Raw genomic sequence first — 13,930 nt, 5'->3', positions numbered from 1 at the left:
AATCATCAACTGAACCCCAATACCCTCCCGCTTTTCCTCCCTCTAGCTCGTCTGAACCCGCCTTTGTGCCTCTCGTCCCTCCGCTGACCGATTCTAACCGGTCATGCGCCTTAGCCGAAATCAGCAGAGCATGACAGAACGACATAAAGCCGCCCTCTACAACTGCAGCGAGTACGCATAGCTAAAATAATCCTGCAAATTGCATGAGCAGGTTGATGACCTGCCTCTGCACTGCACGCTGCCGCCGCCGCCGGCCGCCGCAGCGCCAAATTGGCGGCTCTCGTAACGGGTCTCCACAGTGCGCTTTAGAGCGGACCTGGGCACCAGCGGACTCTTTCACGGCCGCTGCCAGCGCGCTGCCAGCACACGTGTCGAATTGGGTTTCCATGGAGACATCAACAAACTGGTATCTTCAACATTACCACAATCTGTGACGTCAGCTCGAGAAATGCGCTGCCAGGGTGCAGTAGCAGCGGCCGTGAAACACTGCCCGGAACTGGGCCGGAACTGGGCCGGAACTGCCCGGAACTGGGCCGGTGCGGCGGGCTAGAGTGGACCCGAGACTGAGCGAATCCGAGCCAGAGCGGATCCGAGCCAGAGCGGATCCGGGCTAGAGTGGATACGGGCTAGAGCGGATCCAGGACTGAGCGGATACGGGCCTCAGTGACCGGCCGTCCGCCCCTGAGCGTATGGTCACTTATCGGTCACAGCCTCGACACACGCGCACACACACACACACAACGGTGACAGTTTCCATTTAGTGGAATAGGTCATTGGTCGTTTTCCCCTGATAAATTATATGGATGGCAGGGGCTCTGTTAGTTTGTTTGCTTAGTATGTTTGTTTGAATTTCTGAAATTTGATCGGCACTTGCAATTTGTTTTCGGAAGTTGCGGTATTGGGCCCGTGGGTAAGAAAGAAGAATTTGAGTTAGGACGCTTCAACATGATAGGGCACTGATTTACCTGGTGCAGGAGCCAGGAGAGGTTAGAGCTGTTCACCGAGCGTGGGCTAGTTTTGTTCTTACGAGCATCATGCCTACAAAACATCTATCAACAGCATGTTTTTCACGACAGCAAAATTATCTGTTGAATTCCTGAAGCCAAGTCACTTCGTTGCCACGTGATTTCTTCCATAACGAAATGACTTGATTAGCTCGTTGAACCGCTTCATGCGCATGTGATTGGTAAAATAAGGCCGATATGACCAGGGATGCGGCGCCGTGGACATTTTAGGCGGCTCCGGCTCCGGAGAAGAAAAAATCGGTTCTGGCTCCGGCTCCGGCTCCGGGTGAAATGTCATGGTGGCTCCGGCTCCAGCTCCGGCTCCGGCTCCGGCTCCGGCTCCGAGTGAAATGGTCCGGCTCCCGCGGCTCCGGCTCCAGCTCCGGCTCCCCTCCGGCTCCTGCTCCGGCTCCGAGTGAAATGGTCCGGCTCCCGCGGCTCCGGCTCCGGCTCCGGCTCCGGCTCCGGCTGCGAGTTCCGATTCAGTACGTCCCCTACGCGATCAATTAAATACGGGTGGAAGTCGCAGTCCACTGCACTGGCTTCAAAACAATGGCCGTCACCTGATGACCGGTCCTTGGGTTCTGGGGATGCAGTAGACGTGGGGAGGGAGGAGCAGACTGGAGGTTGATTGCATACTGTGGGACACTGGAGATACGTAATCAGCTTTTTCCATTCACATTGCCCATGCGACGTACCACGTGTTTACGTACCACATGCCTTGTACTGTCAAACCGAACTAGGTCAATTATTTTTTCCTTAGAAAAAAGAGCCGGAGTCGGCCCCTTCTTTGAGGGCTCCGGCTCCGGCTCCAGCAAAAAAGTGCCGGCGGCTCCGCCCTCCGGCTCCGCCCTCCGGCTCCGGCTCCGGCTCCGCTTTCCTGGATATGAGTTATGACTGAATGATATTAGCTGAAACTGGCAAAGCAATAACTCGGCTTCTGGTGAACAGTACCACGGTCCATTCAAATGAAAAAAAAATGTCCGTTTATCATGCTAACAGTTGGTTTTATTTGCCTCATCCAGTCATGAGTCAGTGCATAGTGCATACGTATAGTCAATTGTTATTTACGCATTTTTTCCCAAGTCGGCACTCGCACTGAATTCTCCTCGCGGTAGTACAAATAAATAAATAAACGATGTGTCATGACATTCATCTTCGCGTGGATACATTTCTCACAGCTCGGAAGCACGATCTATCCGTACATCACGTGACGAAACACAAATCATCCTCTCCACCAGCATAACGAATGCTAAATCACTTTGGCTGCTGCGGTTCACGGCTCACCTGCTCGGTGGGAGTTGTGCGTCATCGCCTGCAGTCGCTGTTGTGAGTGGGTGGTTTGGGACCTAATTCAGTATACCCCGGGTTTGGGAAGCGGGCACTGCCACCGGGCAGCCCCGCTGCTAGGGGTCAGAGTGTCTAGAGCAGTGGTGTGCGATTGGGCAAATCAATCGCCCACGTCGCTGCATAAGCACGGGCCGTGGCTGATTCGAACCATGTACTTAATTAACATGTCGCATGTACCTACAAGTTACTTGCACGGCACCGCAACATAGATCATATTTGCAGACAATGTTAAGTGTTTATTTGTTGAAGTTGATTGTGCTGTACCAAGGAGCTGATGAGCCCGTTGACTTTTTATCAACCGTCGGGATAAACAACGAGCCCGATCTCATTTTATGTCTAAATTATTCATGAGTATCTGCTAACCTGTTGGGTTCCTGTTGCACGAGCCTAGCGAGGTGGGCTATCGGGAGTTCGTTATGCTAACCACAGCCGCCAATTCTGAATCGGCCTAGGTTTTCCTTGGATAATATTCTTTATTTTTACCACTGCTGATAACTCGGCCACGTGTGACTTGGCCTCATAGACAAGTTCCCGCAAAGTATCATGTCTTGACAATCCCCGTCTTGAGAAAGGGATAGGTCAGTTATGTGGGACCCGGCCATGCAATTGTTTGATGATAGTCGTTAAAACGAGGATGCCGTAGTTCGCCGTAATCCGCTTTTATGCATCTTGTTAGCGCAAAACTGAAGGCACTTAATCTCTCTTTTCATCCACCTGACCAATAGTTCTAACTTCTAAAATGTACCGCCAGAAGCCGAAGGCGTCAAAAGCATGACAAGGACCGGCCGATCGCTCATGCTTTGAATTTTCGCCTCACCAAGTACCCATTATAGGACTGACTCTATGTCCGCTCGAAGCGAAACAGGGCCAGAGTCATGGCTGAGCTGCGTCACGGTGAACCCACGAACCCGCGGCGTATTTCCAGGTAACGGAGCTGTAATTCCATTCACTGATTCGTTTCCGTATTTGAGCACGAATGAGTTTTTTCCAGCGAATTATCCGCCCTACCTGTGATGGGCGGAGAAGTGGATAATATGATTGCTGATGTATGTATGTACACTGTACAGTGTACACTGTACATACCTACTAATGGTGCTCTGCTGAGACCTGCTCCAGTGGCTCCAGCGTCACATATGCTGAGTCACATTTTAGATCTCCAACACTCTTCTCTAGTTCTCTAATTTGGTGTAATTCGAGAAAGCCATGGTGAGTCTGTCGTGCCTTTTTGGAGCATGGAAGAAACTTATTATTGCCAAAAATTATGCATCTACCGCCCAGTAAAGTGGTTCAGTTGAAAAATGGAAAGGATTGTGAAAGTTGGCTGACGGTATATTAATCAGCATCAATCTGCTGTGCGTGACAGAGGGTTCGAAAGTCAGCAATGGTGGGATCATATTTCTGTTTATCATGCTTTTTGAGGGAAAGGCATAAAACGCAACGAGAGACTCTTGATTTATTGACCATCCTTGGATTTTCCAGTCGAATGTAAATGCGTCGGGGATGAACATGTCCTGTGGCCGATGTCGTAGATAAATGGAAGTTGAGACGGCGAAGAATCTTATCTTCAACTTCCTCAATGGTTAATCAAAACAAGCTAGATCTAACATGGACAATTCTAGCCGTGAACTGCTTACCGGTTGACAGCATGCCCGCGGAAGTCAAGTCCGGCTTGATAATTCGAACGACCTTTGCATCGCTAAACATCGTGCTTCCAAATGGCATATTTTACGTTTTTTTTTTGCATCAGTCAGACTGTCACATGGCAAATAAATCATTCACTGCTGTGGTTCCATCGTGTGGGCCTGGCACCAGCGCATCATTAATCATCATAGGTGTAATTATTATCCCTTGGAAGAGTCGGATGTGATCATTAATTCAACTCATACTTTTACTGGGTTTTTCGTGTGCTAACAGATGGGAGCGATGTGCTGTTTTCCAAAAGAGGGTGACTCGACCGCCATAGGCGACGGAACGGGGGGGGGGGGGGGGGGCACCAGTGCACCGTGCCCTCTTTTGATTTGACATTTTAACATTAGCCCTATGGGGGATGCATGGAAAGAATCGGGACCAAAAGTCGCCAGTGCCCCCCCCCCCTTAATTGGAGGTGTTCCGCCGCCACTGTCAACCACAACTGAACTCACGGAACAGCTATTACATGTAGGTATGTGGTGCAAACGGACACTACATGGGTTCCGAAACGGACGCGAAACAGTAAAACCGTCTCGGATGTCCTATTACCGGAGGAGAGGACAGTGTCCAGGAGATGGAGAGTGCCAAATATGCAAACATTAATTACGTACGTCAATCATGCGTGGTGAGCAATGTTGTGGAGCAAAGTGTGAAGCATTGCACGTCTCTGAGTCATGATTTCCGTGATTTAGTTATTCAGCTATGTTATCACTGATCGATGCATTGCATAACCTTCAAATTATTCTCGGTTTTGTCAAGAAAAAGGGAAAAAAATCGCGCAGTGAGATGAGTGTTGCACTTTTACCAGTCAGTAAAAGCTAACATTATTTCGCATTAGGTATGTATTTTCATTGCTGAGGCCTGAGAGAAATGACAATTTAACCCGTGCCGGGCCGGTGCTCTGAGATTCCGCACCGGGCCGGGGGGGGGGTCTGAACACCCCCCCCCCCCTCTTCTAACTCGGCTCCTGGGCCACGTAGCGACACGCGGTAAGCGGCAATCGAAAGAACGTCCAAAATAAGGACGAAAACATTCCGGTATTTTTTTTTGGGTCAGGTCAACGGTCAGGTTACCAGAGGTCACCAAAGGTAGGTAAAATGTTGACTATTTCAACATTTTAGAAACTGCCCACGGCTATCTCGAGAACCGATAGAGCTACAGCGCTGCGGAAAAGCGCATTCGATATCCCTTTTACAGACCTTTCTGAGCAATGTTCTCAGATTTGACCTCAGGTCAACGTTTAGCCTCCAGAGAGCAAAAACTCCAAAAATAGCCGTTTTTACGAAAAGCGTTTTTTCGGCGATAACTTTTGACTAAAAAACGCCATGACATTACTTTTGCCAGCATCGTGTTCCTCTCGTCGAGACGCGTCGAATGAACTATAATTTGACCTTGAAAGGTCAACTTGAAAATCTGACCTCTGGTCAAGGTCATGACCCGACCAAAAAAGGTCATGTTGCATATCAGTCGATCCGCAACGTCGAGCCGAACACATCTAAGGTGTTTTCAGCGCTCTAGCAGGCCTCTATCAGAAGTTATTAGCGAAAAAACTGTTATATTCTGTTCGTGACCTGAGATGACCTCGGGGACATAACGAGGGGTCGCAGTTGCCATTTTCCGGTTCAGTGTGTCAATTTTACCTACATCTCGATGTTTGAGAGTGTCTAGAATAGCGTTCGTGCAAACAGACGCTTTTCAATTTTCTCCCATTGACTTATAATGGAGAGGCCGCAAAATTGACCTGACCTTAGGTCACGGATATCGAAACTCCGAGATATACATTTTATAGATAATGCTGCCCTTATGAATCGCTAAAGGTTTCAAGGCAATCGATCAATCAGTGTAGCTACGACGAGCATTCTTATTTTTTTGTGAGGTGAGGCCACTTGGCGTGACCTGGTGACCTGACCTAAGGCGACCTGGGTCTGAAATTCTCACAAGATGTGCGGAAAAGATGCGAGGTGTGCCAAAAAAGGCGGCGCAGAGCGCCGCCGTTTTTGAGATATCTGCGAAAAACCGCAGGGGGGTGTTCAACCCCGGCCCGGCGCGGGTTAAAGTTAACGCCAATCCATGCCCAGAAATAGGTACAGTAGGATCTTCGTAATTTATGGAAATTTTAGGGGAGCTCGATAGGTATACATAATTGCATATACATGGCCATGACTAGTGACTACGGGCCATGACTACGCACACTTTATCATGCTTTCCGGGACAGCAGCAAAACATTTGATGACCCCTTCGTGATTTGCGTTTTAGTCCGCTCCATCGCCTCTGTGAAACGCTATATCGCTCAGATCGAAACGGGAGGGGAATCCAAAGTGAGCAGAGGAAGAGAGAGAGAGAGAGAGAGGGGGGGGAGAGAGAGAGAGAGAGGGGGGAGAGGGAGAGAGCGAGAGATAGAGAGAGAGAGAGAGAGAGAGAGAGAGAGAGAGAGAGAGAGAGAGAGAGAGAGAGAGAGAGAGAGAGAGAGAGAGAGAGAGAGAGAGAGAGAGAGAGAGAGAGAGAGAGAGAGAGAGAGAGAGAGAGGCAGACCATTAGGTAGCGTTTGGTTCGGACGACACAAATTACACAAGACCCGACACCCGTTTCCATTTCATTGAAGGATTTTTTTTCTGTCAAATAGCGCTCATTATAGTAACGCTCAGCTAACCGGGTTATAGAAAAAGGGCAGAGCGCTTAAACGGATTAGCCTAGCCCGTTATAACGTTCTGCTCTTTTCCACGTTAGAGTGCTCAATTATTGTCCCCATTATAATGCGTAACTCTTGTCCTAGTTATCTTAATGTTCAACAACTACTGTCCCCATTACAACGCTCATTTTTTGTCCTCGTTATAATGGTCAACAGCTATTGTCCCCATTTAACGCTCATATTTCGTCCCCTTTATAACGCTCATTACAACACTGCAATTCAAGTTCCGTCGCTGTTCTCGAATCAGCTCAGACCGGCACAGGTGTCGGCACCTGTTGGACTCACCTTGGCCTTGACCATAGAGCTGTCGGCTGGCACCGCTGGCACGGGAGTCGAGACTCCAGCCCGAACCGCCAGTTCAATGACCGGAGCCAAGCCGCTGCGCCAGATATTGGACATTGGACGTCAGTCGCCGCTTACAGAATGCGCCGTCATCTTTTTCAGCATTGTTGGCATCTTTATTGTTTCAGGGCCTCCGTGCACGGAGAAGGAGATCGGCACGGAACAGTGCCGTGCCGTCTAACATTACTCGCAGATTAGCTCTAGCTATGTATGTACAGTGGATCTTATTAGGATCTCCAGACGTAACTAGATGGCGTTGAGCCTTAGTCGAGTCCATGTCAAATTCAAGGAGAGGTCACTACCGAGCTGGGCCCGATGGGGAGGTGGGCGGGGAGGGGGGGGGCGGTTGGCGAGGTCACGGTGCGGGTGACCTGTCAAACAGCCCCGGCGCGGTGGGGCACTGCCGTAGGCAAATGGGGCACTCCAGTGTTGTTCCATATCGCGGTGGTGGGCCGGGCGGCCGGTTAGCTTGGCAGCTTGGAAGGAAAGGATAATGAGGCATGGTTTTGCTGTGGCCGGTTCACCTATCTGTTACTTATGATGCACCCAGAGTAATGCAAATGTGGCGTTGATAATGCAGCTGGCAATGGAATGCTAGCGAATGCTCCGAGCGCCTAGCTATAAGGACTAAGATTAGGTATTTATGTGTCCTGAAATTTTCATTGAATATAATTCAAGCACTAGAGAGATCGTATTCGTTCGCCAGTTTTTTGACCGGCTGGCGTTTCTTGCGTAGAGAGCCCTTGGGCAAATATTTAGGTATAACGCAGGTTTTTTTTTTGCTGGTAAGACGCCTTTAGGGTCAAATCAAGCAGTGGCGGCGGAACACATTTAATGAAGTGGGGGCACTGCCGACTTTTGGTCCCATTCTTTCCATGCAACGCCCATAGGGCTAATGTTAAAATGCCAAAATCAAACGGGGGCACGGTGCCCCGATGCCCCCCTCCCCCCCGTTCCGCCACCACATGAAATCAAGTCGCTAAGAGACGATGAGGAAAAGTGGACGAACGCCACATTTCTGTGCATGAAGTCTCGAGTTATAAAAAGCTAAAAGTAATTTTACGTGTAAGCTAAAAAACAATAAGATCAGTTAATAAAAATATTTGACCCGAAATTAACTTCTGTTTTGTCTGACCATGATTGCATCTATGACCCCGGTCCAGCCTGGTTCAACTCGGCCCAACCTGGTTCGGCTCCCCCTTTTTTAATATAAATTTGGCCCGAACCTTTTGAATGGAAGGAATCACAAGGACAGAATCCCCCCTAAGCTGAGCTTGTTAAGCGTTGAAACCTGCCATCTACCCTCCGATCAAGCAATTCCTGGTCTATTGCAGACTATGGTTTTGAGGTATAGTCTATGGCAAAATAGTCTGTGGTTTAGAGTCCAAATTTTAACGTGCGAACACAGCCGCGCACGGCCGGTCCCCTCGCTGACTTCGCCTGGCAGCGGCCTGCCACCAACCACAACCATACCCGTCAAGAGGCTTAAAAACGTCAAGCACACGTCGTGTTTCGAACCCGGGCTTTTGCAACCGGGACGTGCGCCTTCACCACATGGCACATGGAGTCCAACGCTCTACCGACCGAGCTACCGGGACGGACATTTACCTTGGGGTTTCGCCTCGTGAGTCCGTGACATTGACAGACGTCAGACACTTTGGCCGAACTTTAGCCGAAACACTGAGCAAGCTGCGCAGGGCGATAGGTGCTCGTAGCGTTGAGGTTGGGTAACCTGTGAGCTGAACGCGATGTCGTGAGTTCGAGCCCCACTCCCGGGTCTGGTTTTATCTAGACACAACCAAAACCTTTCCTTCTTTCCTTCCACTGCAACACAGCTAAGCACGATGACATCTTTCCCCAATATCTTTCCCCAATATCCTCCCCAAAAGTCAAAATTATCGCTTATAAACGTTTAGCTAAGTTTAATTTTTTAGGAAAATATTTTTGGCCATTTTTCTGGAGCCATTTCAACTCTTTTTTCTTTTCTGATTCTTTTCGACCCGATAAAACCCACCAAAACTGAACGTGCCAAATGAAAAATGTCTAACTCAAATAACAGTTTAGAAAAGCCTCATCATGCATCATGAAAAGCATCATGCAGCTATCGACTGAAAAGTTGCAGGCTATGAATACGTCCTAGATTGTTTCAATTATCATTGTTCAACATTTTGGCTGGAACTGACGCTGCCTCTGGCTTGCCCGTTTGTTTGAGATAATGATTCCCTTCAGTCGCGTTCTTGCCGGTTCCACATGAACAGGATACCACCATACCGGAGTGAACGCACCCGCAACCATCATCCCCTCCCCTCAGCCTCGGCGCAGTGGCGGGCGGCCCTGGGTGGCCCACTCCCGGCGCTACGCACGCCCCATGCGCCGTGATACCGCGTCACCCCCCCCCCTTCCTCCTTCCCCCACAATGACCGGTGACCTCACTTCCCTCGGGATTTGGACTCGCCCTACCCCGACCGTAGCGCCACGTGGTGGCTCTGGAGATCTTAAATAGACCCACTGTACCTACCTTAGGATCTATTTTTGGCTTGCAGCCGAGCAAAACGCATCATCTGATCATCTGATGACTACTTTTAACGAACCATCTTTATCTACATTTTCGTCATCCGTCCTGGCACCATCCTCGGACAAATGATCCCCTCACGCCCTCTTTCCGGGCTGGCGGTTACCCTCACGGCCCACCTGACCGTAGCGAATATTGGCGTACCTGCGTACTCGTACTATGTCCTAACCTAGTGCAATGTGTACCTTTGTCCGCGAAAAAAAATGTACCTGCAGGCGTATGTTGCTCAATGCTCATTCATGATGCTGGAATAAGAAGAACAAGCCCGCTCAGAAATTTGCTAGCGTGCAACCCTTTCTCCCGAGCATTACAATAATGCATACAAAACATTACAAAGTGAAGCTCTTAGCGTCATCTGTGACCGTAACTATAATTCCGTTCGTGAATAGATGTCGCCCTGTCTCAGATTGGTTGAAGACCTTCGCAAGCAAGACTGAATGCAAGGTCGACTGAATGGAGGGCTTGGTCGTTGAAGGAGCGGATTGTTGACGCTGATGTGCATAGCATAATGGAGATGCAAGGCGCTCTTATGTGAATGTTTCTTCAATTTCGCATACATTCTGTAAAATAGAATAAAAAGATGGAAATGTCCCTTCTATCCCACAGACCACTCCGAACCGTTTCATACAAGGCCTCTGAACAAAAACAAATGAAGTGGACCCGCGGGATTAGCATGCGTGAAACGTTGGAATCTTGCACCCGCACCGCACCCCTCCCCTCCCCTCTCCCGTGGGATGACCGACTAACGGGACCCGTGTGACCGGTCCGTACCCGTCCCGAGGTCATTGACGCTCCATTTGGGGTTTCTGGCGCAGCTGCGACAAAAAGCGGTGTATTTGTGTTTGATAGCATGATTATTTTTCGAAGCATAGCATTGAATGTTTTCTGCTTTTGATCATGCAACTCAAACTTTTTGAAGGCCACACAGTTGCTTACGTTGGTAAAGTGAAGGGAAATATTTTAGGCCGCGTATCCTTGAAAGGCTAAGGGGATATTCAGGGACCCATTTATCAAATTAAAAGGTGAGTAGGTACTGGTCAAGGTAGTTGTTTTTATGTCGGGATCAAGCAGGCTTGCGTTGATATCTTTATGCTGATGCGATTGTGTTACCACAGTTCTGTTCCAGTTCAAGTTCTATGGCCTTGGTTCTAGTTCGATTTCGAGGCTTTGAGTTGATGCTGTGTTTCGTTTTTCAGGCTGGCGGTGGTTGACGTCTTTTACTGATGAATCATTGAAGGTTAATTCAGTGGACAAGTATTTTAAGGTAAGTAATATGAGTCTAATATTTGTTGTAGTCCACTGCTAAATCAAGCAGTGACAGTGACAGTCGTGTTCAACGAAGTTGTGTCCCATGACTGGAATGAATGCTGTGTATCAACTTGACAATGCTGCTGTTTGTATCACTACACTCTTTGCTACTTATCCATTTGACACTTGTGGGCTCACTTTCCCAATTGGATGTGTTCTCATCCCAGACTAGAAAACATCCTTACGCTACTGACGTACAGTATTTATTTACTTTAGGACCGGCAGCCTTTACTTTCGTCGCGAACCCCAAGTGATAGTAAGAAGCATATCACATGACATAATTTGACCTTTTGATTTCATAGCTGATAGTCATTCATGGCACAAACAAGTTTAAATGCACCAATACAATATTTACCGTCACCGCCGTAGATCCCCACCGACTGCGTACTCCACCCCGGCCACGCACTACGCTCCAAGGTTTAGTGAATACATATTAACGATGCTATTCAACTGTGAGGAAAGTGACGTCATGAAATTTCTCGTCGCGAAGCAGCGGCAGTGCCGAAGGCAATGCCTTAGGAGAGATTACAGGCAATGGTTGGTCAAATATTTTTAGGTTAAGTGATTGTGCATTAGGCTTCAGGCCTTCGCCTGAAGCCTAATGCACAATCACTTAACCTAAAAATATTTGACCTACCATTGGTTGCAATCTATTCATGCGAGCAACTTTTTCCTTTTCCCCGGGTAGGCAAATATCAGTAGGTCAGGTTAGGTAAGGTTAGGTTATGTTCTGATAATTTTTTCCGTGTTTAATTTGCTATCCTACCCCATATCTCCCAATTTTTAACCATTTTTATGACGTCATTTTCATGCACACATTTTTCCTTTTGGCAACTGCGCAAACACGTTTATATCCTAATCGCCGCATTCGTATAATTTCGTCGGTGTACGTTACGTGACGCGGGGTGAGATGGCTGGATTTTATCAAGTTTTTGTGTGACTTTTTGAAGTTTTGGTGACATGTAAGTATCATTTATTGATTTAGGATGTCAAATAATGGAAGATTGTCGAAAATTTCCCTTTGAAAAAGTGTGCCGGTCCTAAAGTAAATATTTACCCTGACGTACTTCATTGTGTCAACATTAAGCCACTTTTATAAAAAGCACATGTGCACATATTCTACTGACCATGGCTCTAGGCAGCAGCCAGACAGAGCGCTTCAGAGCCTTGGACGCTCTCCTATGCTGAGCGTCTGAATAAGTTTTTTATTTCCACGGAAACTCAATAGGTACCACAATACGCTTAGCATACTGTAGCGTTGGCCATGAAACGAGGCCCTTGCCGGAAATTCCGAGGCCAAAAATATTGCCGGAGCGCCGAGTGGTGTGTTTGTAGCTGGAGGGCGCCAGCAAGGGCCAGAGCAGTACTTGCCCTGGCATATCAGATCAGCCTTATCTCGGCTCACGGTGCAGAGCGCAGCAGGGCACTGCTTGTCTGGGCACTGCTGGCACGCTCCCAGTGACCCGGGCCCCGCCCTCAACGGGTGCACGGAAACGGCGTCCTCTGGGCCCTCTACGGGGACAGGGACTGCTGGCGTGCTCCCAATGAGTGGCTTGAATACCAGTGATTCAGACCAGTGGTCGCGCCATTGACGCGAGGGCTGGGGCCGCACAATGAACCGTCCGGGTCAGTGAGCGGGCGTCGGAGCGCAGGGCGGCCGCTTGTTTCGCCAGGTCGTCCGCGCTCTCATTCCGCTCGGCACCGCAGTGGGCACTACCGCAGTGGTCAGGAACCCACTGCAGTATTAGTTCATGACGCTCAGCAATGTTGAATCAGGTCTTCCATACCCATCTCCGCCCCGAGGGTGGATGACTCACCTGGGTGGCCGCAATCCGCTGAATATCCTCGGAGCAGCTCGCCAGTTCGAGCACATGACCAGGACGGGGACATCTCGTCCCGAACCCTCTCGAAATCTGCTGCTAGATTGACCAGTGTGCCGACTAAATTCTGTGACCGCCATTCGCAAAAAAAAAATCCGCGGCCGCCCTGCACCGAAAAGTTCAGCGGCCGCCATGCACTGAATTCGGCGCATGCAAAGTTACCCCGCACGTGCGCTGAAATTTTCGGCACGCACCATCCTGACACTATGCCGGAGATATTCGGCATAAAGTGTATTTTTTTTCTAGTGACCGGTTTCTCATCCACCAGGCAAGCTGTTTCCATGCAGGTCCCCTCCCTACTCCCTGTTCCTCTATCATTTTGGCTACTCTTAAGTCTCAGGCCAAGGGAACCCCAAATAGGTGAATAAATAGAGGAGTTAAACAGTAGGTCATGATTCACGACTCACAACTGCAATCACAAAAATATTTGCCCTGAAATGTTCTCAACCGATGTTTTGATATTTTAACTGTATTGTGTGTGCCTCCTTGAGATTCAGCTACATCTCGCTAAGCACTCGTTCAGCTGAGCACTCGTTGTTAGTTTTTTTTTCACTGGTCCTTCCAATTACTTTATGATGACTTATGTTGTTTTTGCAGAATGTTTATACAGAAGGCACTTTTGGTCATATGCTGCCATATGGCAGCAGTAAGTGCCAATGAACCACCTAGCTTTGAGGCCAACATGGATTACCATGTGATTTCGGAAAACACTCCTGTTGGAAAGGAAGTCTACACCCTAAAAGGTGAGTGGATCAGTGTGTGCTACAACTTACTGACCTTGCCAGGTATGGTATGAAATATCAATTAGGTAGGTAAGTACCACCCTTTTCTTAGATCATTAAGTTTCACTTTGTTCTGCTAAGTGCTTCATCCAATATTCACCACTCAGCTATAAAGTGTGATGATTTGTCACTTTTGGTCGATATTTGACACTGTTTTGTTGGCTATTTTGATTTTTTTTTTTTGCTGTGTTGTTGCCATTGGCATCATTTTTGTGTCTATCCTTTTTTCCTTAATTGGATATTCTCCCATGCATTGTGTGATACCTACCTGCTCAGTGTTTTGTACCTACTAAATTTTCTGGTTTCTTTGTTGT

The 13,930-nt window shown here is 48.5% G+C and overlaps 1 protein-coding gene across 1 annotated transcript in view; it reads left to right on the top strand.

Annotated features, from left to right (window-relative positions):
* Nucleotides 1-10,596: 10,596 nt before the first annotated feature.
* Nucleotides 10,597-13,930, top strand: part of LOC122367949 (cadherin-87A-like) — a 61,451-nt gene continuing 58,117 nt past the window's right edge. Inside the window, exons 1-3 of the mRNA XM_043341503.1 lie at nt 10,597-10,668; nt 10,843-10,910; nt 13,432-13,577. Of these exons, the coding sequence (XP_043197438.1) occupies nt 13,433-13,577 (145 nt within the window). The 5' untranslated portion in view covers nt 10,597-10,668; nt 10,843-10,910; nt 13,432. The remainder of the gene's footprint in view (nt 10,669-10,842; nt 10,911-13,431; nt 13,578-13,930) is intronic.

Source organism: Amphibalanus amphitrite, unplaced genomic scaffold, assembly GCF_019059575.1.
Source record: "Amphibalanus amphitrite isolate SeventyFive unplaced genomic scaffold, NRLGWU_Aamphi_draft 000910F_arrow, whole genome shotgun sequence".
In the NCBI taxonomy this organism is placed as follows: domain Eukaryota; kingdom Metazoa; phylum Arthropoda; class Thecostraca; order Balanomorpha; family Balanidae; genus Amphibalanus; species Amphibalanus amphitrite.
The sequence above is the reverse complement of the archived record's forward strand: the minus strand, read 5'-3'. Positions and strand labels throughout refer to the sequence as shown.